The following is a 25520-nucleotide window of genomic DNA, read 5'->3' on the forward strand; positions in this document are numbered from 1 at the left end:
GGGTTAGATTCTGCCTGCAATCCTTATGCTCCTCCTGCTGCTTCTATAAACTCCACCTGCCTGGTAACTTAAAATTACTCACTGGTTGGGTCCTAAAGATTATAAATGTCCCTAAACTATTTTATTGTCTTTTTATGTGCAGAACTGTGGCTTTCTTATAAACGAAGAAAAATAAACAAACAAACAAACAAACAAACAAACAAATAAATAAATAAATAAGCTGGACTGAAAGAAGAGAGAAAATAGTTTAGAGAAAGTCAACAGGATTTCATGAAGTGCAAAAATATCTTGGAGCAGCAAGATGAAGAGTGAGAGAGCAAAAGTGGATTTTTTGTAACTGTGAAAGGAAATTCTTTGCTACTATTATTTCTGTTCTCAGGGTGATGTTATTATATTTAAAAACAAAAACATAAAAAGACAAAACAAGTACCATTTTGAAACAGGCATTTAGAACAAAATTTGCAAAGTCCCTTTATCTTCTCACATATACTTGGTGCCTTGAAGACTCGTGCCATGTACTACTAAGTACAGATGACAAAGTAAAGATTTCAAATAATCTACAAATTTCATATACCAAATGCTATCCAAATGTAGGCTAGCAGGTAGTCTCTGCACCAAGGTTTTGCAGTCTTATTTTTAAACAAGCATAGCATTGGTTTTATATTTGCTGGAAGGGAGAGGCTGGCAAAGCTAGCAAGAAAATTAGGGAAAAATGAAAATGAAAAATGAAAATGAAAAATGAAAATGAAAAATGAAAATGGAAGTGAAGATGGTATGAGGCACAGTTAGTTGTCCTTCTGCAGGACATAACTGAGAAACTACTTAATCTAGAAAAAAAAATGAGGATATATGATACTATTTAGAGATAATAAAGATAGACAGAGAAAGAAAGACATATTCCCCATTCCACTAAGGCTAAAACAGTAATTTATAGGACATTTATAGGACTTGGACAGTATAAGAAAAAAGTTTTTTAACAGTAAGAATGATGGAGCCCTGAAATAAATTATGCAAAGAAGCTGTGAAATCTCCATCACTRAAAGTTTTTAAGAGCTCTTAAACTATAGTCTGAGGCAAACAGACCTTCTTTAGCACAGGATAAGCTTATCAAAATGTATTTAACTTCATTTTCTATTTCATAATAATAACCCATAACCTGAATAACCCTGATCCAATGAATAACAAAACCAATCAGAAGTTAAAGCCATGCAGAATTTCCTGGTATAAGAAATTGACTGATGACTGCATTTAAATATAAAAACACATATATAATGTGCTGTACATAAGGGATATCAAAGTCAGATAATGCTCTAGAACCACAGAGTCCAGCTGATGTAGTATTATTCTTGATGCAACTTTTACTCACTTAGAGTTTATATAGTTATAGTTTAAGATTATATATTAAGCTTAATAGCTATAGCTCAGGATTATATATATAGCTATATAGCTATACCTATACGGTAGTACTGTATATATTCCTAGTCTGAAATTCAGGAAGGTTAACGGAATGTTGTTGTGTTTTTGTTTGTTTTTCCAGATTACCCATATATTTGATTAAATTTCCAGGTCTCCCTCCTGTGTGAAATAACCTGTGAGGCCTTAAATACTGGCTACCATTCAAAGCTAAAAAATTCTGACATCATCCACCGGTACTTCCTCAAGCTGCTTTTGCTGCTGCTGCTCTGCTGAGCTCAGCTCTTGGCTGCCTTTTGCTGAACATTTTTCTCAAGTACAGATATTTGAAGGTAAAAGGGGACAGAATATTTCCCAGTGCCTGGTGATTACCGGTAGGGAGACAGGCAGCTCTGTCCTTCTCTGGGCACAGTGGCAGTATAAGCAATGTACTTGAACATTTCTGCATGTTCAGTTAAGGGGCATCTTGACATTAAGCCAAAAAGAGCTTAGCTGCATAAACAGAATTTGAGACTCACAAGAACTACATCAGGTAACATTTAAATACCCTGCCTTTTTTGTTTTTTTTTTTCCATTATACCAGCATCCCTTTTGCTGTAGCAGAAGAAATAATTTAATATCTTCAACTCTTCTTTATTTATTGAGAAAGGGTGGAAGACAGATATCTGTTACACATATTTACATGTACCTCTAYGTATTTTGCAGAGTTGAATAAGTAATAGTGAAGTATTTCCAATAACCTTCTATAGGGTTGTTCTGCTGAGAGAATGGGTGAATTTATCTCAATACAATGCAGAAATCATCAAATTCCTTTTGCTTTAGTCTCATCAAGCACTCTGTTTTCTTTGTCTTTGCCCTTAGATTGTTCTGGGATTCTTCTCTGAGTCACCAACACCTTTATGACCATCTTCTAACATGGATGAAATGATCTACAATTCACAGGTTTCTCAGCAGTAGTGGAAACTCTGGAATTTACTTACAGATAAAAAATTTCTTTCGTGTCACTCAAGTCATATGAGACCAGTAAAAGAGATCATTAACTGTCTCTAGGGCTTTTTGGTTTTTTTTTCTCTTGCGTCACTCTGGCCTGCTATACCATGAATTTCTTCAAAAGTTTAGAATCTATAAGACAAAAATAACTACCCTCAATCTTTCCATCACTTTGAAGTTTTTCCTTTAACAGAAATAGTCCAACAAAACTAGTCTGACACAAACACACCTGGCTATTTTTCAAAATATTTTCTTGATTCATATTTTGTTTTTTCTCACTCTGGCTTGTTCTATAAATATATCCCAGGAAGTGCTTCACAAGTATTTAGCATATAATTATTTTACTTCTTGGTCAAAATGCTGGACAGTGGTTTTCTAAGTAACAAGTTTTGGAATTTAAAATTGATAGTAATTTTCATAGCACTTTACAAATTTTGTCCTTTTCAAATTTAATTTTTTGATCTGTTTCTTTGGTGGATATTCTTGTTTGTTTGTTTATTTCGGCCAGGATTTTCTACCTGACTGGAGCATCACAAAATCTTCAAACGGGTTTCTGTTGTCAGATTCTGTTGAGCATGTTCTGAGAAATCAAACATTATTCTGAGTTCTGCATAGCAAGTCCTGGTCAAGCTGTCTGTGGCAGAGCACATTTTGAAATCATTCCTTTCTAGTTCTTTTTTCTATAATGTCTTATTTCCCTTAGCAGTATTTTGTCCCCTTCCTTATGCTTCTACCAGCTGAGGGCTCATCTTCAGAGTCTTTCAATAAACAACCCTTTTACCCTCTCATGTTTAAGTATTCTTGGAAAACGTCACCTCAGTACGTTCTCAAGAGGGACGGCTTCATTGCTGGCAAATGATATCACGTCCCTGATCTTGACCGTGTGATTTTAGCTAGGACCGATTCCAGCACTCCAATGAAATTACCTATACCTAAAATAAAACTGTACACCTTTCACTCTCCCAGGCCAAGGAATGCTTCAAGCCAGTATATTTCTTAAATACTCTAAAACAAACATGAAATATTTGCCCATGGAATAAGTAATTTTAGGAAGAATGACCCTGTTGTTCTAAGGCAACCATTACACTTTCATCTAGTTTCTCTATAATTATAAAATAGTGTTCAGCAATCATCTTGAAAATGGTTTCTTGCTTGAGTACTTATGTCTCTAAATTAAGTTTATCAAGCAAATTCTATCATAAATCCTCTGCTAAAACAAGGCCCTAGTCTCGATAACATTAGGAGATCCTTGAAAGGTGTGATTCCTGACACTCAGCTGTCCTCTCCCTGACTTTTCATCTTCCATATGATGTGAAGTTTCAGCAAATCACTGGAATAATCCAACACACTGCTCTTCTTTATCACCTGAAGAATATTGTTTAATATCCTGGGGTTTGTCTAACAGCTTTCAAAATCTTTCCTAATAATCAGTATTATAACTCCAGAGAGAGTTTCACAGCAGGAGTAGATGTTTCTACTACATGGTTACCTGTAAAAGCTGTAGGTTTTTGATCATGATCAGTTAGCTTCCTTGTTCCATCAATCCAGCAAAGTGCTGCCTGTCATTACCYGACCTTCCACCTGCTCCCTGCGCTGGAAATCTCTGCATGCGGCGCTAGCAAACAAATGGCAGAGCCCCAAGACGAATGGGTGTCACAATAGATTCTAACAGAAATCGTTCTCTTTCTATGCCTATAAGATGACACAAAATCTGAAAATTCAAAATGAAGAGCAGTCATTTGTTTTCCATTAACCTTCTGCATGTCACTTAGCAGGCCACTTGCCCTGACAGACTGCCTTAGCTATGCTGTGCTATCAATATGAGATATATCACAATAAGGCAAGTGTGGCAGGCATCAAGTCTTCAGTGCCTGCAACTACACAGCTCTGGAAAACAGTATCAACACAGCTCGCACAATGAATATTTGCTATCTTTGTGCCCAGTGTGTAGTATGTCTCTGGAAAAGAAATCATAAATGATGTCTGATCAGTTCCTCGCTTGAATGGCACTTCCAGTCTTTCAAGAAGCTGTTGAAACTTCATATATGCAGCTAATCTCCTCAGAGCTCCAAGGGTTTTCTTCGATGATAKCTCCATAATGCCACCCAGAGGGATAATTAGTGTTCTCACAGGCATCAGAAATTCCTATTTTTAAGTCAATATTTGACCATCTTTTCTGGTTTTGTAGAGCTATGTCTGGACTGTAAATATATTAACAATACACCTATTACTATAATCATTTCAGTATTTTCAGTCATCCAGCTGAACTTGAATGTATTGAACACCTGCAGGTAAATGATGCAGAAGCCACAGCTGTAGTAACTCTGACACACTATTATTTAATGTTTTTTTACCTGTTCCGAGGCAAAACTGACCATATGTGTCCTTTCAGGCTGCAGCAAATATAGCAAAATTAGCCTAGCTGTTTTTTTTTTATATACTTACAAGTAGATGTGTAGGTTATCAATGTTTCCTTGACAAACATATTTTTCATTTGCATACCTCCATCACTCATGTATATACTCTTACAGGTTCCTACTTTTAATAATCCACCTTTAATAATCTTCTTTAATAATCTTGCTTGTTCAGAATGTGCACAAAAATCCTGGATTCATAATATGCTCATGTAAGATGTCTTAGTAGTATGACATTTTAATAAAACATCCTCTTATTAAGAAAAATCTGGGTCTAATCTGAGGCCTTATCAATCATCTATTCTTGGTTGGTTCTGAAAAAGTACATCTAAACTTTGGACCAAAAATCTTTGGGATCGGTGTTGGTAACTGAAGTTCTTTTGAAAAAGCAACAACAAAACTTTGTAATATCAAAAATGCATCAGAAGACAACCAATCTTTCCTGAATGTGCATTCCTGTAGAAAATAGTATAAAGCTTAAAAAATAAAATAAGGATATATTGCTTTAAAAATAATCCAAAGATTCTTTTCTTATACTGTCAAACACTGGGGAAAAATAAAATAAAATAAAATAGAAAAGCTTCRAAACTATAAATGATAAGAACTGAGACAGCTTAATAATGTGCTGGGCTCAATAAATCTGGTGAAATACTGTGATTAAAAGCTTTAAAGAGAGGCTACAGGAACAGTTATTTTAGCAAGCTTATTTTCAAAATGTATATATACTGCATTAATATAGAGAAATGTCTGAATGGTTTCTCTGTCTCTGTCTTTATCATGTGGTCTAGACTAATACTAAGCCAATAAAAGATGTCCTATAATTTTAGTACAGGGACAAATGCACACACACAAAAAATCAAACAAATCTGTTTTCAGAGAGGTTAAATATATATTCAATGTAAGACAGAATGAGATATCAAATAGTGATCCAATTCTAATATTTTTATTAATTTCTCCTTTTTGATCAAATACTATAAACTGATAAATGAGTAAATATGATTAATTGTATTGAGTATATTTTCAGATGCCAGTGTAAGATCAATTAAAGAACTCAAATTTCTAAAAAGTGAGGCATTTGATATCAGCAGTTACTTATAAAATTTAGAGCAAAAGAGTCTCATTTTTTAATAGAGGYCACCTACAATTTATTCCTAGTTAATAAATAGATGTTCTTCAAGAACTTTTCCCATTGTGGATTAGTACAGATTCCACCCAATAAGTGAACCAAGTCTCTTTGAAGTGTAAATCGATTATTGTAGGTAAACTTCCATGAAAATAGTTYAATACACACTTACCAAACAAGACAAAAGACCCTCAAAATAAAGGAATTTTGCAATACTGTCATGTCCGTACCACAGAACATGGGCAAATCTGCTACTGTGGCATCAAAGTGGGAAGAAAAATACAGCATGACAGATGTTAACAAGAGAAAGAAATAAAGGAAGGAAAACAGTAAAGACAAATTAAGAAGCGCAGTCTACCTACCGCAGACGTGGCACAGATTCTGATATAGTTTAGAAAATGAAGCATGCACCTAAGGCATGTGTCATATAATTTAATAAATAATTGACTAAATAAGTAAATAAGTGCTCATAATRTGTTTTTAAAAAATGAGCATGGTGATGAAAATAAATATGTAGAAATGTAGTTTTATCTGTAGGTTCTGTTTTAGCTATAAGTACATTGAATTGTATTACTGCTAGGATATTATCTCACCTTCATCAAAAATATCTGCATGATAATAGGGTAAACAAAAGGCAATAATGTACTAACAACAAGGACGTGCAGARATTTGTCAAGTTCAATTTGTTATGGAAGAGCAGCCAAATATATTAATTACAACTGGTAGCTAATTAGAAACTAAATGTAGTAGGTAAAGCAGCAAAGACATTCTGTAAAATAATAAAATGTAAATGAAGTCAGATTTTAAAGGACATTTAGATATCTAAAATCAGATATATGTTCATTGGAACTTCCAAACACCACCAATCCACAATGAAGTAGATATAGCCACAAGTGAAAGTTGCTTTGAAGAGCTCAACCTACTTAGCTTATCTACAAGATTGAGAGGTGACTTAGTGCTTCAGAGTGGAATTAGAAGGTATCAAAAGGCTTTTTAGTTTGTTGAAAGAAAATAAGTCCCCACTACTGAACACAAAAAGATTTAGCGAGACTAATACAATTGAGAAGTCAGTACACATTTTTAAAAATGATGGTATTAACTACAGAAAAGAACAGTCAAGAGACTGTTTATCTTCTTGTTGGTGTTTTCATACCAAGATTGGATTCCTTTCCTGACAGTACACTTTAATAAAACACAAGTTATTGCCTTGGTACAACTTAATGGCAAGTGATACTCAGTATCACTTTAGAGCTATAAGAAAATGGCCTCCTTTAGCTTTTTGACTTTATTACTTGCTTTTCCTAATTTTCTTTTCTAAATTTACATATAAATGACAATAGTCACTGAAATGCCTGATTAAAAATACTATGTGTGTATCTGCTAAGGAGATACCATAAATTCTTCTTAATTCAAAAAACAGCTCTAATGGTTTAAGTAAGGTGTAGGAAAGATAGAGAGAAAGACAGAGAGAGAAAGAGGTGCCTCACAGGCAGGCTTGCTCAGTTATAAAAATTGTTTGAAAAGATCTATGTTAGCTAGCAGTTTATTATACATTATTTCACTCATGGTTTTCCATTAGTAGAGATTTATTACAGCAGCCTCTATTATATTCATTGTTTGACTTCAGGATTATCTGTTTGTTAAATCTTGAATTATTCAAGGTAATCAAACAGAGCAGAAAGGTAACTTCTGGTGCATAATGATCAAAATGTCTAATCCTTCCTTGAATCTTTCTGGTAACTTGCCAAAATCAGCACACTTAATTTGAAACACTCTACCACAGAGATCAGAATTTTGCAACAGAAAGTGGAATATACTTATTAAGCAGTTTTTGCTTTGGAAATTTTCTATTCAATTTTATTTTTATTTTATTTTATTTTATTTTATTTTATTTTATTTTATTTTAGGCATGTTTAAATAAATATGTAATTTAATCAGCATAGTTTTTAATAATACATGAAAAAAAGTTTTTTTTTCTCATAAAACTTAAATATATATATATATATGTGCCTATACATATAAACACTATTTCAGTGTTTTTTAAATGCATGAAACCTAAGCAACCATCCTATACTTGGTGCAATTGTGCAGAACCACAGGATTTATTCCCAAACCTATTAAGTCATTCCGTTTAATATTGATAACTTTTGTTGCTAGGAAGTGTACATCTGGAAGAACAATGTATTATCTAAAACAAATCATCTTGCTTTGTATTATACAGAGACTTTGACTTCTGTTTTTTGGTCTTTTTTTTTTTTGTTTTATTTTAGTGCATTTCTGAAACATAAGTCAACCACATGCTTTGTAACTCCTTCTAAAGATATAGGATTTGCCTGTCAGCATAGATGAGTGCAGAAGGATGTGAAGAATGAGTCCTAAACCTAAGTGGATACAAATCTTCTTTTAGGAGAAGATTTTCATTTATGAGGAAGGGAGAACATAAGCAGAGTCCAGCTACACCTACTGCAGGTACTGACTGCCATGAGGCCAGAATTTCACCTAAATAGGGTGAAATTTCACCCTATTTCATGACTGCCATGAGGCAAGAATTTCACCTAAATAGGGTGCTGGTATGATGCAGGCATGGCAAAGCCATACTCAGCTTGTGCTGGGATTTCTGCTAGGCTAGGTCAGCCTAGACAAGGTCATTTAAACCAGTTCTGCATCTGACCAGATACTCTGAAAGTATTTGCTATCACAAAATAAATAAAGGTATTATGAAAATACCAATAGTCTAGTAGGAAATCGAGGGATAACCTTTTAATTACTAAAATCAACATCAAAGGATCACGACAAAAAAAAAAAAAAAAAAAAAATCTTTTAACCTTTTAGTCTGGCCTGAGCAAAGTGAAACAGTAAAGACTCCAATTCAAAGACCTATCAGCCATTTACACCTTTTATACTACATGGTTTTATTTAGATATTCCTCTTGCCAAGCATTTAAAGACTATATTTAGTTAATGTATTCAAGCATATGTTTCTAATACATTATTTAATTCAATTCAAATCAAATTACATCACATTTATTATCTCGTTATTGTGGCCACACTACTGTTGTTACCCAACCTTTCCCAATCAACCAAAGCTAATTCTAGCAAACAATCCAAAATATTTCATTTTCTTTCCTTTGTTTACTTTTTGAACTGACAAACAGAACTATCGTAATTTATTTTATTAAAATATCAGAAGTACCAATTAGATATAAAACTATGCACAGAGAATCTGCTTGTCCAGCCAATTTTGTTAGCTGTAGAAAAAATATCTGAAATCTGAATGTCCTATGGAAAGGAAAGAGCCCCCTTGTGCATTGAGGGAAGGCGGCCTCCAGGTACGGGACAGGGAAAGCAGCGGGGGATTGTGCTGGGGTAACTGCTGAGTGGGTGCAGCTACCTGGGGGCTGGGTGAGACCTGTGGGGAGACCTGTGGTGTGTAAGGAGTGGGTGTCGAGGCGGTGTCTGTGTGTGCTGGGAATATCTGCTCAGCCTCCCTGTGACCAGAGCTGCACCATGAAGCTGCTCCAGCATCGCCACTGTCAGGCTGCAGGGTTCAGCAACGACCTTCCAGTGTTCACTTCCTTCAGCTTTTCTGTTTTGATTTGCTTTTCCCCCAGTAACTGAAGCAATCTCACAAGTAGACAAGCAAATGAAATAACAACAAGCCTAATATATGTTTTCCACAGAATCACAGAATTGTAGAGGTTGGAAGGGACCTCTAGAGATGATCTAGTCCAGCCCCTCTACTCAAGTAGGGACACCCAGAGAATGGGGTACGGGGTCGCATCCACGTGGGTTTTGAAGACCTCCAGAGAAGGAGACTCCACAACCTCCCTGGACATCCTTTTCCAGGGAAGAACAAGCTGTTTTTGTTAGGGAAAAGGGAACCTGTTTTTGTTATTTATTATTATTTGGGGTTTATTATCTTGTGATAAACCTGATGAGCTCCAACAAATGTCACAATTTCAGCTCTGCAGGAATAGAGTGGCCAATTCTGAACTCAGCTCAACTTAGAGTCTCAAAAGAGTAAGCAAAAATAGGTACTTTTTCATTTTCTATTATCTGAGGATTACTGCTCTTTGGAAGCAAGACTTAAGTCTCAAGATTAAATCTCTTATTTCTGAAAGCAGCCCAAAATAGTATAGCCAAAAAAAAAAAAAAAAAAAAAAAAAAAAAGTCTTTTAATCTTGTTCAGTCTCTCTTCAGTTATATAAAACTGAGTCAAACCTGAATATTTCTGAGTTTTATTAGTCTGTCACTTATGTCCATTAAGTTTATAATTTGTTATTATATGCTTGTTCTTTCACAGAAGTGATTAAATTTAGTACTACAAATACTTTTTTCTAAGTACAAACATTTCCAAAGAAGCTTTCATCCTAATGAAATACTGGTTCAGTGACATATCTAAAATAGGCATTCTTTTGTATTTGCCTAAATGATGCAGACTGAGTAGGGCCAGAAGCAGCTTCCATCTGAATGCGAAAAGACAGGATTAATAACTCTCTCTGACATGCCTAGGTGAGGGATCATTACCTGTAATGACTTCTAGGACTGGAGAATTCTAGTCCTTCTCACTGAAATTCACAGTGAAAACACAACGGAAGTGCAAGATCCAAACAAATAGACTGGTATTAAAAATACTAAATATGTAACACATTTTTAAAGTTGGGAATTGAGATTTTGGAAATTTTATTATTTACTGGCAAGTTGCTGCACTTTGATGCAATATCTAAATGCATAAGCTCCAAACTTTTGAAGGCTGCCTAGGGAGGTTGTGGAGTCTCCTTCTCTGGAGGTCTTCAAAACCCACCTGGAAGCCGCCCTGTGTCCCGTGCTCTGGGTGTCCCTGCTGGAGCAGGGGGGTTGGACTAGATGGTCTCTAGAGGTCCCTTCCAATCTCATCCATTTTGTGATTCTCTAAATACCTTCTTGTGGTTTTATTCTGCAAATAATACTTATACTTGATATCAATTAAAAATGCTTTTCACTACCAGGATCCTAGTATATAATAACTGACCCTGAAGAACATAATGGGCTCAAGGTCCAGGAACTGCAGAAAAAGAGAACAATCAAAGATCCTCGGCTTTTGGGCAGACTGGTAACTGATAGTCTTCTATCAGATATTCTTCTATCTATTATTCATAGAATCATTATGGTTGGAAAAGACCTTCAAAATCATCAAGTCCAACCGTAAGCCCCTCAACACCTTGCCTGTTAAACCACGTCCCTAAACGTGTCATCTACATGTTTCTTGAACACTGTCAGTGATGGTGACTCCACCACTTCTTTGGGCAGCTTGTTCCAATGCTTCAGTATTCTTTCTGGGCAGATTTTTTTCCTAATATCTAACCTGAACCTCCCCTGACACAATCCAAGGTCATTTCTTCTTGTCCTAGCCCCAGGTAGGGAGTGAATTCTGCAACAATGTGCTCAAACTATCAAGTATAGCTTAGCATAAGGAAACAATTCCTCTGGAAAATTCCGTGTCATATAGTTAGGATCTACCTACATGACCTGCCAATAGGGCAAAAATAAATATTGTGCCTGGATACAGTCTGACCTTAGAAGCATCCTATCATAGTCAGGATCTTCCGCTGGGAACAAAGTCATATATTTCACAGCATTCTTTTCACAGGGAAAACTATTTCACAGTTTTCCCTGACAGGCTCAAAAATATATATTTTACGTGAGAAAAACACATAAAATGGATATATCTAAACTGTTGATTCTTAGCTTTAATAAATTGCTAAATAATAAATCGTCAGCACCCAAGTAGAATGTCTGATATCCTATGTACAGCAACTGATAGATGCCTGAACTAATAATCTTCCCATATATTTCCTAATTTCATGGTGCACATTTTGCTAGAGAAAAGACATAGTGGAAAAAAAAAATAAAAACAGAAAAGTAGCTTGTTGTGTTCACTCCCATGTCCCAAACTTTCCTCTGTTATTCTATCAGTTCTCATTTTTCTGATGTATCAGCAGGATAAGCCACATTGTTTTTGCTACCTCTAGTCATAGGTCTAAAACATAGAGCTAACATAAAATAGCACATTTAAAATCATAGTTGTCAACAGTGCTATTATATATCCCCAGTAAACTTTGTACAAATAAACTATAAATGCTTATCACATTCAGAAAATGCATATTCAACATGAACTGCCAACATAATGTGGAAGTGCATAGATATTTATTTTTAAATATAATCATTGACATCTTTTTTAAAGAAAAAAAAAGATTATGTATGTTTAAATATTTCTGTAAATACTTTTTTGCATATGCCAGTCACCAGAAACATGGTTGTTGCAGTGTATTTTATAATTTCTAAAAGGATACAAGCCATAAAGAGTACAGGAAAAATGGAACGGCTTTGTCACAGAGAGAACCTGAACATGCTTTTGGTATGGGGGGTAAAATGTGTAAGAGCTGATGTAAGTACAGAATTTAAAAGCACAAATGAATTAAGAAGCTGAGTGCATTTGAGTTACAGAGCTCTTCTGTGTTTGACATAATAACTACGTCTTTGATGCTGAATGATGATTTATGAAGTACAAAAATCAATAAAGATTTCATTTAAAAAACTGCATTTTAATGAATTTCTAAGTAAATGTAAGCAGCAAGTGACAACAACATTGACATCCTCTTGTCTTCCTTTAAATTTGTATATGCAAATCTATACATGAGCCTGATATTTAGTTTATGCTGTGCTATGGAGGGGTTAAATTTCCTACTGCTGAATGTAGCCTTAGGGTAAGAGCTTGATTAAGAATAATGAAGGAAGAAAACATTTTGATAGAGGTGTGCCTAAGTGTGCAAGCTAAACTCCAGGCATTCTTTTTAATTCATTTTATTTTTGAGAATAAAAGACATGATTGAATAGAAAACAATTTATTACAGAAAAAGCCAGCAAGCAATCATGTGCTTTGAGTAACTGATACGGGAAGCACAAAAACTTTTGTCAAAGGTAAGTCTCTAAAGATTCCTGATCACACACTGATGWCACCTACTTAAGGTAAAAGTAGTAGAAGTCCACCTGCCAGTTCTTTGCAATATGTCCCAGGCATTTAAACAGAAATTTTTACCATCAACCACTTCCATCTGTGTTTAAAATAAAGAGACTTTTGCAATGCAGTTATATATTTCTTACCTTGGAACTGAGCATTAAATCCCTTCCGTCGATGATTACTGTCTGATGTGAAATGGAGTCGTAACCAGTTCTTACTGCTGATAACAGGAGAAGGTAGATTCATACCAGTCAACCTGGAAGAAAATAGGTTTATTATAAATCATGMAAAAAATCATGTTTAGACTACTTTAAAAGGAAGAAAAAGCCAAAATACGTTGCACAGTTTACAAGGTATTTAATAACAGCAGTTTACTGGAATGCAGTCTCAATTTATTATTGGCTTAGTAACAATTATACTGTGAGTTTTTTTTCTTTTTTCATCTAGTCATTTTGTCATCAAACTTTATAAATGACATTTTGAGAAGTAGTAAAACAATTTTCTTYCTATGTGCACATGAGTGTGTGTKTGKGGGGGGTACATATATATGTGACAAATCAATTAGCAAAATAAAAGCAAACGAAAATATGACAAAATATTGTTTCTAATGTAAATCATATTAATCAGATTTTTCACAAGCACATATTCTGTGTGATTTGGCCATTTGCTGGAGATACTTGTTCTCATTTTCCGAATTATTGAGTCTCTACTACTAAGTACTGAGCAGTCCTTAGCCTCTAAGATCAGGGATTAAAAATCGTCGTCACTTTGAGAAGTGACAGATTAGAATGTAGCACGATAAACAATATTTGAGTCCGTGCACTGAATGAAGAAGATGAAAAGCAACTTGAAACTTTCATTCATTTATCAGTCATCTAATGCCCTGTTAAAGACCAGTCCCCTGGAGAAAGAAACAGAACATCATTTTTCAAATAAAACTGTATAAAAATGCACACACTCAAAGCTGCATAGCTGCATTAGTGTGATACAACACCTCTGCTGATAGATCKGCAAGGGATAACTAGAACGCCGCTGTTCCGCTGCCCTTCTTCTAGGTGTGAAGATAATGTGGCCGCAGCAGAATCATGGCTAGCAGGGGAGGCCTTCTTACTGCTCACTGTTGTGAAGAAGAAATAACCTTTTTCTTGTTTTATTTATTTATTTATTTTGCTTTGTATTCCAAAATATCTTCACACTGATATACAGTAGATATACACTATTGTATATAAAAATAATAAAACATTCAGTTTTCATAGACTCATGAAGGAGCAATGCTTACCTTATCTAATATAATGTCATAGACACAATGTCCTGGGAAGTCTTCCCTGCACTATCAGGGGATTGTGATCACAGAATTAGAGAATCACAGAATTGTTGAGGTTGGAAGGGACCCCTAGAGATCGTCTAGTCCAATTCCCTGATAGGTATTATTAAAATGGCTGATAATAGGTTTGCCTCTAAAACATTTCAGTGTCCCGCCAAATTTCCTAGTAGTTAGTGTATATTAACTAACTCAAACTACAACAAAACTTTACACTTAATTAGGATAAATATCTACAGAAAAAAAAAATCTGGGTTTTATTTTGGATTTGATGAAATAGAAAAGTAAATCACTTGGTGCTGCCGAGAGCAGTAAACTCGCCAGTCTCTCACCATCTCCTCCTCCTGCTTTCCCTATCCCTCCCCAATCCTTTGTTCCTACTCACTTGCAGTAACTTTCAAAATCACTTAGTAAATTGATACGATTGAATTACTAGTTTTCAAGATGCATTATTACAGAACCTTTGCATAGTCTGCTAAAAGTTTATTTGTTCTATTTCTTTCTTGTGGTATTTATTGACTTTACATTGAACCTAGCCGACAACTGAACTATTTAAAACTAAATCACTGTAATTTAAAATAAAATTATTTCTTATTTTATTTGCTCCATTAAACAAACAAAAGCTTAAGGGACAGGACTGTATTCAGTCTCCTTAAACTGGAATTTAAGAAGTTCAGTTAACACCAGAAGTTTCTCTAATTATCTGAACAGAATTTTACACATGTGTTCAGAAGAACTGTGACCTGGTGAAAGCGGGAGAGAAAGACAGGATTCATTTCATCTAGTCATAGCTGTCAGCAGTATCAGGTAAGCTCCCTTTAAAGTCAATGCAAGCAAGTATTTGGGGAGTGTGAGTTGTCGGAGGTATTTTGAACTTCCAGATGAATCTCACCCCAGAAATGGCTATTTCCTTCACAGCTTTTTAAAAAGAGTAAGGGTGACTAGATCAATAAATACCTAAATCTGAGCTTCACCAAAGGTGTATAAATGCTGTTATAGATCAGTTTATGTGATATGCTAGAACTTAAAACTTTGCTTTTCCTCCCAAGACAACGTCCTTCTCCGTTCTTCTCTTGCTTATTCTCATTTTTACCCCAGTTTCTTTGGTGCATCCAGTGGTATCACTGCATGTTCTACTTGCACATGGTGTTTGCCTGGAGGTTAAAATCCAAAGCAAGACTTTTTTTTTTTTTTTCTTTTCTTTTTAAACTGGTATTTGAAAAGGAGCTTTATTATACCCTGGTTTATTGATTCAACAGTGTTAGCAAATATTTTTCTTGATTATTGCTCTGATATTTGACAGACATAATAGCGACAATATTCCATGGCACTCTGGATAGATGCTTTCTCTGGAAGATCATTCCTGCTCTCGTGCTGATGAATGAAAGAACAGTAATTCCGTATATGCCTAGGTTTTGGCTGATATATGGCTTTCATAATCCGGTAGAAGTGGGACACTAAGCTCTAGGGCACAGCAATCAATCTGATTATATTGTTCAGCACAGTGATATTGCACCCAAGCCTTACGTACTGCAAGTTGCTCACCCACAGCACCGCAAAGAATTGCTACGGCCCAATGCAGGGATGCTATGTGTGGGGTGTCCTGGAGTTAATATGGCAGTTGTCATGAAGGGGGAGGGAAATCTAAACCAAGCTCACAACTGATCAAAGATGAAGTTAAATTGTGTGTTTTATTCCACTACTCATATACAACAGTGGAGCATTTTGAATACAAAATTAATCTTTAAAAATTCTTCCCTGCAAAGACCAAATACAGATTTTATAGCACAGATATTTTTCTATTTAAGAGCATTGAGCTACACTGTTCCTATTGCCCGGGACCTTTTTTTTTTTTTAAAAAAAAAAAAAAAGAATTCTTGAAAATGTATTTTTTCCTTCTATTTAAATTAAGTCCTTAATTAATTCTCTTGTGATCCATATAGGGTAAGTTTGAATTTCTTTAATAAAATTTAGAAATTACTTACGTAAACAAGAGTTGACAAGATTTTTTATTATTATTAGTTATTTACAGCTTCAGTTACTATAATTATCATCTCACCAGATATGTCCCAAAAAGCAGATGTGCAAAGTGTTCTACATGAACCAATTTTAACTGGAAATATCTGCCAATGTCACTGTTACTTCTCATGCAGATGCTGATCTGTTTATTTTCAGTCACAGTAGATAAAAAAAACACAAACTTAGAGACAAAGTCTTTGTATTTTTAAAAAGGTGGGAATATTACGAAAACCTGCTTTTATCCAAATTATATTGAAATAATATCTTGTACAGATAGTGCCATAATTTTAAAGTATATTAGGTACCAGTACCTTAGGTACCTATTATACCTATACCTGTATCTCTCTGCTAAAAAAAAAGAATATATATTTTAAGACTCTGAAAAATATACTCTTACGACAAATAAGGTACATTGTGCAAGTGATAAGTGATAGTGATCAGTCAGTGTCAGAAGGGATATCTTGTCTTTTCCATTTGTAGCTCCTTGTATGAGATCTTTTAAAACAAGCTAACGTGATTTTTAAAATGTTTTTCACCAATTTGAGTTATATTACTTTAATTATTTGATTTATTTTACTTTATGCCAGATTGGTTATTTGCTTTTCAGGAATTAAAAGGCTTTAGGTGTGCAATTTGGTTTTATGATAAATAGCTAGTAATGAGCAGAAATCAAGGGAAAAAAAAGATTCTTTGGGAAGAATATTTTATCTTAATTTTCTGAAAAACATACACTATTTCCTACAAACTTTGAGATTGCATTTTTTTTTTCAAAATACTATCCCATGAAGTATGTTTTTAAACACCTGTATTACAGTTACAGAAATTATAATCTACAGCAGAAAGTTTCATATTCTTCAGTTCTTATGTATATAACAAATAGATAAGTTAATCAATGCAAAATTACATCCAGGAATACCATGCAGCACAGAATCAGCATGTATTTTTTTTTGTCTGTCAATGAAGTAATATGCTGCTTTTCATATAATGCACTTCCCCCCCCCTCCCCCCAAAGAATATGTTTACATTTACTGGAGCTAATGCATGACAGGTCTAAAAATTAAATAACTTTAAGACAGATAATTAAGAGTTCATTAATAATTGAAAGCCGTTTGTTAAAAAATAACAAAAGCTCTGACATGTCAGATAGTCAGATAGCCCAAGGCATAGAAGTCCATCTAATTTTGGTCCTTCTTGAATCTGAAAAGTTTTTTTTTTTAACTTTTTACTGGACATATCCTAGGAATTAGACATATGGTAGATCTCAGCATTTCATTTCATGCATCTAACTTASAAAGCTGAATAAAGTCACCTGAATCCAGCTTTCAAGGTCTTACCTACTTCTCAGAATGCAGTGCACTTTGCAGAGAGTTATTRCATACAAGAAAATGGAGCTGGTTGCAGTGAAGTTTTCTGAGGGTTGCTGTCACAAAATCCCATTTTCCAGGCAGTTGTATTCTAATTTCTTAGACACAGTGATTCTCCCATAGAAGCGTAATGCCGTAATATCTAAGGGGTTACTAGTTGTTAACTCTCACTGTAACAAGGAAAATGCCTCAGGCTTCTTATCCTTTTGGATACAGTCACTGTTGGGTACATGTGCTTCATAGAAACCAGGTACTGGTACTAGACACCTATCATCTACCCAACTATGAGAACATTAGTCTAGAATAGTTTCTTAAATAACACAGTCCTTGACCTATACTGAGGAAGATTAAATATATATATATAGTTGTAATATATAGATATATATATAATTCTAAATATATAGATATATATATAATTCTAAATATATATAATTCTATTCATTTTGGCAGCAGGGGAAGAAAATCTTCCAGTTTAAAAGCCGGCAGCAGCTTGCCTAATGCTAACAGAGATTATAAAGCCATAAAAGCCCAGCTGTGCTCAGTGGTCTTGTGACACCTCCAGCTTAGATGAGGTCTGTCAGGTTTCTGCTACACACACATCCATGCACATCTACTTTTCTATATGAAAGGTAGATGTATCGTAAGCAAAAATGATTTTTTACTTCCTCTCCTCTATAACACAATTGGATGACTAACCAGGCTGCAAGAATCTGATAGCTGAACCATGGTCCTTAGGATCACTATACTCTAAAGCTCGATCTACAACACAACACTAGTGTCTGTCATTGTACAACTCAACAATATATGAAACTTTTTTTTCCTTTTTCTTTTTTTTCTACCATCCCTTATGTATGTATTACATTGCTACCCTGGGCTAACATCAGGCACACCACGCTAAACCAGCTTACTTTCCTAACACAACAGACAAGACAAGTACATGTAATTCTAAGAGAATTGACAGAATTCTAAAAATTAYATTTATATTGTATGAAGGACATTCTTGAAAAGAATTTTATAGATTGACTGTAGTATAACAAAGATTTTTTTTTCTTTCTTTGCCTTAGAGAAGTAGGACCATTCCTTATTGACTTATCTGAGTTGATTTCTTGAAAAACCAAAAAACAAAAGCTCTTTTGTGTAGAGTGAAACAGGCCGTATCCACAGGTTTCTCAAGAAATGCAAGTCTACTTACTGACTGACTTGGATTCTGCAGTTTAACTCTATAAAATTATGTGTCTTTTCAAAAGGACAAATTTTTCAAAGGACTCAACAATCAAGTTCCTAGTCCCTACAAAATTTCAATAAACCTTGATTAAGTAACACCTACTAGCTCCTTTAAAAATCCCACTGTGTAAAAGGATAACATTACTGCATTATTGCCATTSTTTCCTTTATCATTGCTGAAATTGTATCCAAGATATTCTATTGCCCCTCACTGGCTGTTCCTGTGCCTTACTGAGTACCTCTCATTTCCATCTCTTTCTTTTCAAATATTTCCTCACTTCTTCACAGCATGAAAAATGATTGATTTATGTATCCTTCTCTGCTCCCTGGCACCTTCAACATTTCATTATAATTCCTACCAATTAAACCAGGTGCAGATTGTAGATTAAACAACAATAGCATCCCCAAATTATTTGCAGCTATGCAAATAGAGCAGAAAGTTTACTGAAAGCTTCAACAGACAGGTCAGTAAAGGAGGCAGGGGAATAGTGGGACAATCCATTAAAGTTAATTAGCTTGTTAAAGTAATTACTTTACATATTAGGCATAATACTACCCTGAACTTTTCTGGTTTATTTTTCATTTATTCCTTCCCTGGGATATAAAAGCAGTCCAACATATGACCCATGAAAAGCTCCACCTTCCAGGAACATGGAGAGAAGAAGGGGGAAAAAAATCCTAACGAAAGAAAAAATATGTTTCTTTTTAATGTTAAAGTCCCTTTTGAAAAAATCTGCTGCCATCCTGCAAGTTAAGGCTGTGATTCATCTTGAAAACGTATTTAGGTTATATTGTTTAAAAAGGGAATAACCCATGCCAGTCATGCTTTATTAAAGACAGTATGATATATGGGATAAACTGGGGTTTTACTAAAATGGATTTGTAATGATTTCTTTTTTCATTTTATTTTTATTTTAATTACTTGTTTATTTTTTCCCAGATATTCATCTTAAAATGCAAGTTTGCTTCACATCATGTCTTGAATGGCATCTTAGAAAGATTCTGATCAGAGCATTGAGGAGCAGAGCTAGAAGAATCTGTTTCTCTCCTACTATTTTTTTTTTTCCTATGAAGTAAGGAGGGCATTACTAATGCAGGAGCAATTGCCATGAAATTCCAAGTGGGTTAATTTTGTGTTATATAGTGTCTATTACAGATGGAAAGCTAGCATTAATAAAACAAGGCAATGCGAGTTCCAGATCCTTGAAAGTATTAGCTAGAAGGCCAAGTAAAATGAAAAGAATTAAGACGAAACCTCTTGTAATTCTTGTAATTCTTCACATTTTTTTCTCCTTTGCATGAGGTTGATGGGGCTGGGGAGAAAACTAGTCTTTTTGATTGATTTTATGAGCTATGCCAGGGGAGTTTTAGCATTAAGTGGGGAGGATAAATTGGAGGATAGGGAACAGATTAAAATTTGTAAGACAAGCTACAAAGATAGGTTTCTACAGCATTACAATAGCAGATGCAATGAGAAAAGCTACACAACTAATAGAAGAAAGCAACAAATAAGAACTCATAATCCTCTGAGTATATGAATACTAATAGCCAGGAGCTGTTAAAAAGCTATTTATTTAAAAACAGAAAAAAAAAAAAAAAAGTATTTAGGAACAGAAGATGGTTACCACTCAGAAACAGTGGCATTAGTTGTGACTTCCAGAACAGAAGATTTATTTTTCCTTGAGATCCAGTTAACAGACAACTATGATAATGATATTAAAGAGGAATTCTAAAAATATAGAAAGCTGCAGTACAGGACCAAATTACTAGAGGCCTATGCTGAATACACAGATACAAATTAGAGCTATTTTCTATGAATAGAAAATCTTTTAAATAAATATATAATCACAAAAGGAATTCTGAACAAAGAAAGGTAAAGGAARGATTTATTCCTTCCCCTTAGTTCAATTTTCAGAGCACCAGAATGAAAAGCTGAGATACTGCTTGAAGTTTATATTCTGTTTTTTACAATATATTTCATTTTTCCATGAGCTATTTATAGTAAAATTTGAAGTTACTGCTAAAAGTGATTATAGTATCCTACCTTCAACAAAGATATTATTACATTATGCTATAGYAATCCAATTAAACTCCAAAAGCTTGACACTGTAGTGAAAAAGTCTGTATCCATGTGCTCTCCTATTACAAAAACCTGTCTCCTGTACCTCTGTGAATACTTACTTCCTCATCAATGCATGACTGTTTGATTTTTGTTTTTCTTTTGTTCTGTCCAGCTCTTTTTTGATTATTTACAGTCAATTAAAAATACTGCAGATTAGCAYTTTACTCACTATATTCACTATAACTCACTGAAATATCTTAGCATTAAGCCATTTTATTTTGTGTGTTTCTTCCCTGAAACAAATGAATTTCAATATTAAGTAAGATCAAGCAGTTCAGTCTTTATCCTACAGTAGAAAAGAATCTCAATGGTTCATTATATTAAAGCTTGTGAAACATTACATTACTTCAAGAGACCTTTTGATGTTTTATTATCTGCAAGTACATTTTATAAACACTGCTGATACCAGTAAAGTGTGGACTTATTATCTTCTGTGATTCTAAATTACATCCTGAAGCAGGTATCAGGCTACTATTCTCTTAAGTCAGTTTCTGTAGTAATACTAAATTGCAGCGGTAATGACCACTCACAAAATACCATTATCAAGTTCACAAATCCTAAAGTGCCTTTAATAATTCACTAAGACTGAATTCATACTGGATCATTTCCCAGGTGCTAAGGATAATGATAAAGYACCTAACCCATTACCAACCAACCATTTCAGATGACAAGCCCAAGAATACAGAATGGTGATGTATGTGAGCATGCTTTCCACATAAAGTAGATTTAATTCTTTTTGGTAATGTCTTTGTTGGACAGATCAATCTAAAAGAATATAGTTCAATCAATTGGTCCTTTTAATTTGCTATAGAAAATATTCCTCAATACTCTGAGCATGTACTAGGTATTTTAAGATGATGCAGGAGTTGCTAGTAAATCTTAAAAATTCAAAGATTAAAAAATTGTTTGCCTTCCTAATAATCTGGAAGATCAGCTCCCATACCTGAACAGATTTTACCAAAGCATATGATTAGTTTTAAAGAGCAGTGCTTATTAATTGGTTCTTCAATTTATGGTCTCAAAAAAACAAAAACAAACAAAAGATTTCTATCTCATTTTCAATACTTTTTTTTTTTAATTTAAATAAAATAATGGTATATGACAAGCATAAACCACATAAAGGCATTTCATTATGAATAATGATCTCTATGATGAAGTTTTCTGCATTTCTTCCAACAGATTCAAGGACTGAGTTATTGCTCCTCTCTGCAGGCCTTCCACTGTGTTATGAATCTCCTGCATTACTCTTTTCACATCAGGCACACCTACAGCAGTGATAACTGCCAAGCCAATACCATACAGACAATAATTATAGAAAAAAAAAGTTATATGAATATTAGAGATAGAAACATATTCTGTCTTTTAAATAGTTAAGTGAAAGCAAAGAGAATTTCCTCTTAAGCAATTAATATCCTAGCTAATTATTTTTTATATGGCACAGAGAAGATTCCCTAATTCACACTTCCAGTTTTCACACAGAGAAGGAATGATAATGGCAATTGAGGTGACACTCATAATTCTCATGCTGATTTTCTCATAATTCTCATGCTGACTTTTACTCCATAGCAGCAGCACATGACTGGTAAACTGGCCATCTAACTGGCATTTCATCACACCGAGGTTGTTATCACATTAGTCTTTAAAAATGGTCTGTATCCTCTAACCTTTCCTTTTTTTTTTTTTTTTTAAAGAATAATTAATGGACTTTCATTACAGAAACCAATTGCTTTATCTCCTTTCTAATAAGAAATATCTACAGATTACCATATCAGCTAAGTTCTTCATTACCCTTCCATGTACGATGAGAAGTTTTAGCACAYGGAGCTGGGGCACTAGGCAGGATGGGAGTGATTAATGACACATCTCAACCGACTCCTTGAAAACCACACAATACAAACTTAGAGGCAAGATGTGTGGAATAAGATTTTTGTCACGGTCAGAAAGCCAGTGATTCAAAAAGCTAAAGCAAAAGCTTAGCCAAAACTSTTTCTATCCTTCCACTCGGGATAGCTTATCGGTCACAGGAAAACAGTGTCACTTAYTGTAATGGAAAAGCTCTGTAATTTTACCAGCAGTTATTTAACATGAGATCCTGTTCAGCAAGTAACACAGARCACTTTGCATTAAGGAACAGCAGATGTGCAACACGTTACCCTTCCGAAATAGCAAAAGGAATATGGATTACAGTATCATCATCAGTTGTGAAGCAGTCACAGGTAGGATTCAGTTTGTAAATCAAGACACTTGTATCCAAGAGATCCAGGACTCCAATGGCCTTTTATGGACACGCCAGAAGCAATTAGTAAGAAGTAATTAGTGCCCCAGTAGTACCCTGCAATACCTTACAGGTACCTGACCTGTATGCAGGCACCTACATTTGATTAGCTGAAAATTTTCTCGGCTTTTGAGGCCCTGTTTTAGACCGGGGATTCAAATGCCTAAATGTAAGTGCCAGGCCTCTCCTTGCCACTCCTGGATGCTCCAGGTCCCTCACAGATCCTGAGCTGCATTCAGAACGTTAGATTGTCCAGGGCACCTCACATGGCGCTGGATGCCTGCGAATCTGGATCTCATCCCAGATTTTCAGCCATGTTCCTGGTAGCTTAACCACCTAGGATCACTGCAGAACCCAGCTTGGGGCTAACCCGAAGACTGCTCAACATCAAGAAAGTTGTAATCCACTTAAGAGTTACCYTGGCAAGGCCTGGGCTGTTCTGCACATATTCCTTGCCTGCAAGGTAAACTTAAATCTTACCTCAACTAATATTAAGAAAGGAGCCTGCAGCAGCTCCCACTTGGCACTGATGATTACACCACCCGGTGTCCTCATCTGTATCTTAAAGTGAAGCAGCGTGGTCTCATGTGAGCACCCCTGTGTCCTTTTCTTTGTCAGTGGAAACAAAGTGAAAAAGTAATTTCTGAAAGGCAGGCTTTTATAGTTAATGCATACACTATGTCACAAAAATCACAGGAATTTAGTGGCACTTTCAAAATGATTTAATTAAATGACTAGGTTATTACAATAAAAGCTATGCAGCCCTTTCTAGAAAGAAATACAGTGATGTCGCAATTGTAATTTATTTTCTCAAATTACAATACAAATTATTCTATGAATACAGGAATAAAACTTAATGTACAGCATTGTATTTATGGAACCTGAAATTGCAATATGTTAGGAAAATGGCAAGATCATTATGGTAATGGGATTTATGCCTAGAATTTGTCCTTTCCATTTATATTAAAAATGCACCATCACAACATGCTATGTTTCTCCTGTAAATTATACTACATGTAAAACATTTCACTATAATTGCAAATGTATTTCCTCTACTATTACTTTGCATTAAACACCTAACCCCAGAGAAATACCTTGTCACGCACACATTATGAATGCTAGAGTATAGCTCCCTGCATACAAAGATAGTATCTTTAGAAAGAAACACACACTAGCATTTTCTTTTTAAATGAAGAAAACAAACACACATGCTCTTGATGTTGCAATTCAGATTTTAGATAACATGGAGGACTCATGTCCTATTAATTATGATCATCTATAAAACAACAAAATATATGTGTTTCCTGATTGATTCCTGCTAAGAATGGAAGTTAATATACTCAGATATAACATATTTTTATGAGATCACTTTTGCTACGATGTGGTAAATCAATTTCTGTAATTTCTGTTATTCAATAAATAAAGAAATAGGAAAGGAAAAGTTGACCTAGTAAAGATATGGAGGAAAAAAAAATAAAAAAAAAGATTTGCATGATGTTACTGGAATTCTAATAGAAGCAGACAGATGATACTGAGCTCCTCTGCTGGGCTGGAGAAAATGAGAAATGAAAAATATTGCTAAATTTTGAGTGAACTGTTTCTGCGAAACAGTTGTAAGCTGTGAATATATCATATGTGGGTTTACATCTGAATATAATTTTCTCATGCAATTAATTAATTKCTACTTGAAAGAGAAGGAAACAGAATTGTGATCCAAAACAGAAATACTAAAATTAATCAGACAGAGGCTTTTAAAGGAAATGATGACATGCCAACCTAAAGATAATTTTACAATCAAAAATGGTTTAGTTAATATACCACAAGTTTGCTGGAGAAATTAGTAGAATTGACGCACATATTTTCTAAGAATAAACACATAAAGACTCATGATTTGGGTCTTCCTCTACCAACATGAATGGAACCTGTCCCTGCATGGTCTACAGCCTCCCAAGAGAACAAAACCTTTGCTGTCCATGGTCTGATTTCCACTGCAGAAAGGAGGGGGCTGTGACTCTCATTTCCTCAGGAAAGAAACTAAGGAAGTACCCTGGAATTCACAAGGGTCCCTCAGCTGAGGTAATGAGGAGGCAAAGGGTGAAGACAGACAGGACTTAAGCTCCTAATGTTCAGGAAAGGGCTCCTGTCTGGGATGCAATACGCAAACAGGTTCCTCTTGCACAGGCTGAGCTGARTAGGGTCAAGACACAGCCGGAGGGTGTTTCAAAGGCTTCCCTGCCCACAGCTTTTCCCACTTGG

General features: G+C 34.8%; 1 protein-coding gene across 1 annotated transcript in view; it reads right to left on the reverse strand.

Moving 5' to 3' along the window:
* CSMD1 (CUB and Sushi multiple domains 1) overlaps window positions 1-25520 on the reverse strand; it is a 471181-nt gene that overhangs the window by 320606 nt on the left and 125055 nt on the right. Inside the window, exon 4 of the mRNA XM_026033888.1 lies at window positions 13083-13195. Within this exon, the coding sequence (XP_025889673.1) occupies window positions 13083-13195 (113 nt within the window). The remainder of the gene's footprint in view (window positions 1-13082; window positions 13196-25520) is intronic.

Source organism: Nothoprocta perdicaria, unplaced genomic scaffold, assembly GCF_003342845.1.
Source record: "Nothoprocta perdicaria isolate Ctin4 unplaced genomic scaffold, notPer1 scaffold_136, whole genome shotgun sequence".
NCBI classification, from domain to species: domain Eukaryota; kingdom Metazoa; phylum Chordata; class Aves; order Tinamiformes; family Tinamidae; genus Nothoprocta; species Nothoprocta perdicaria.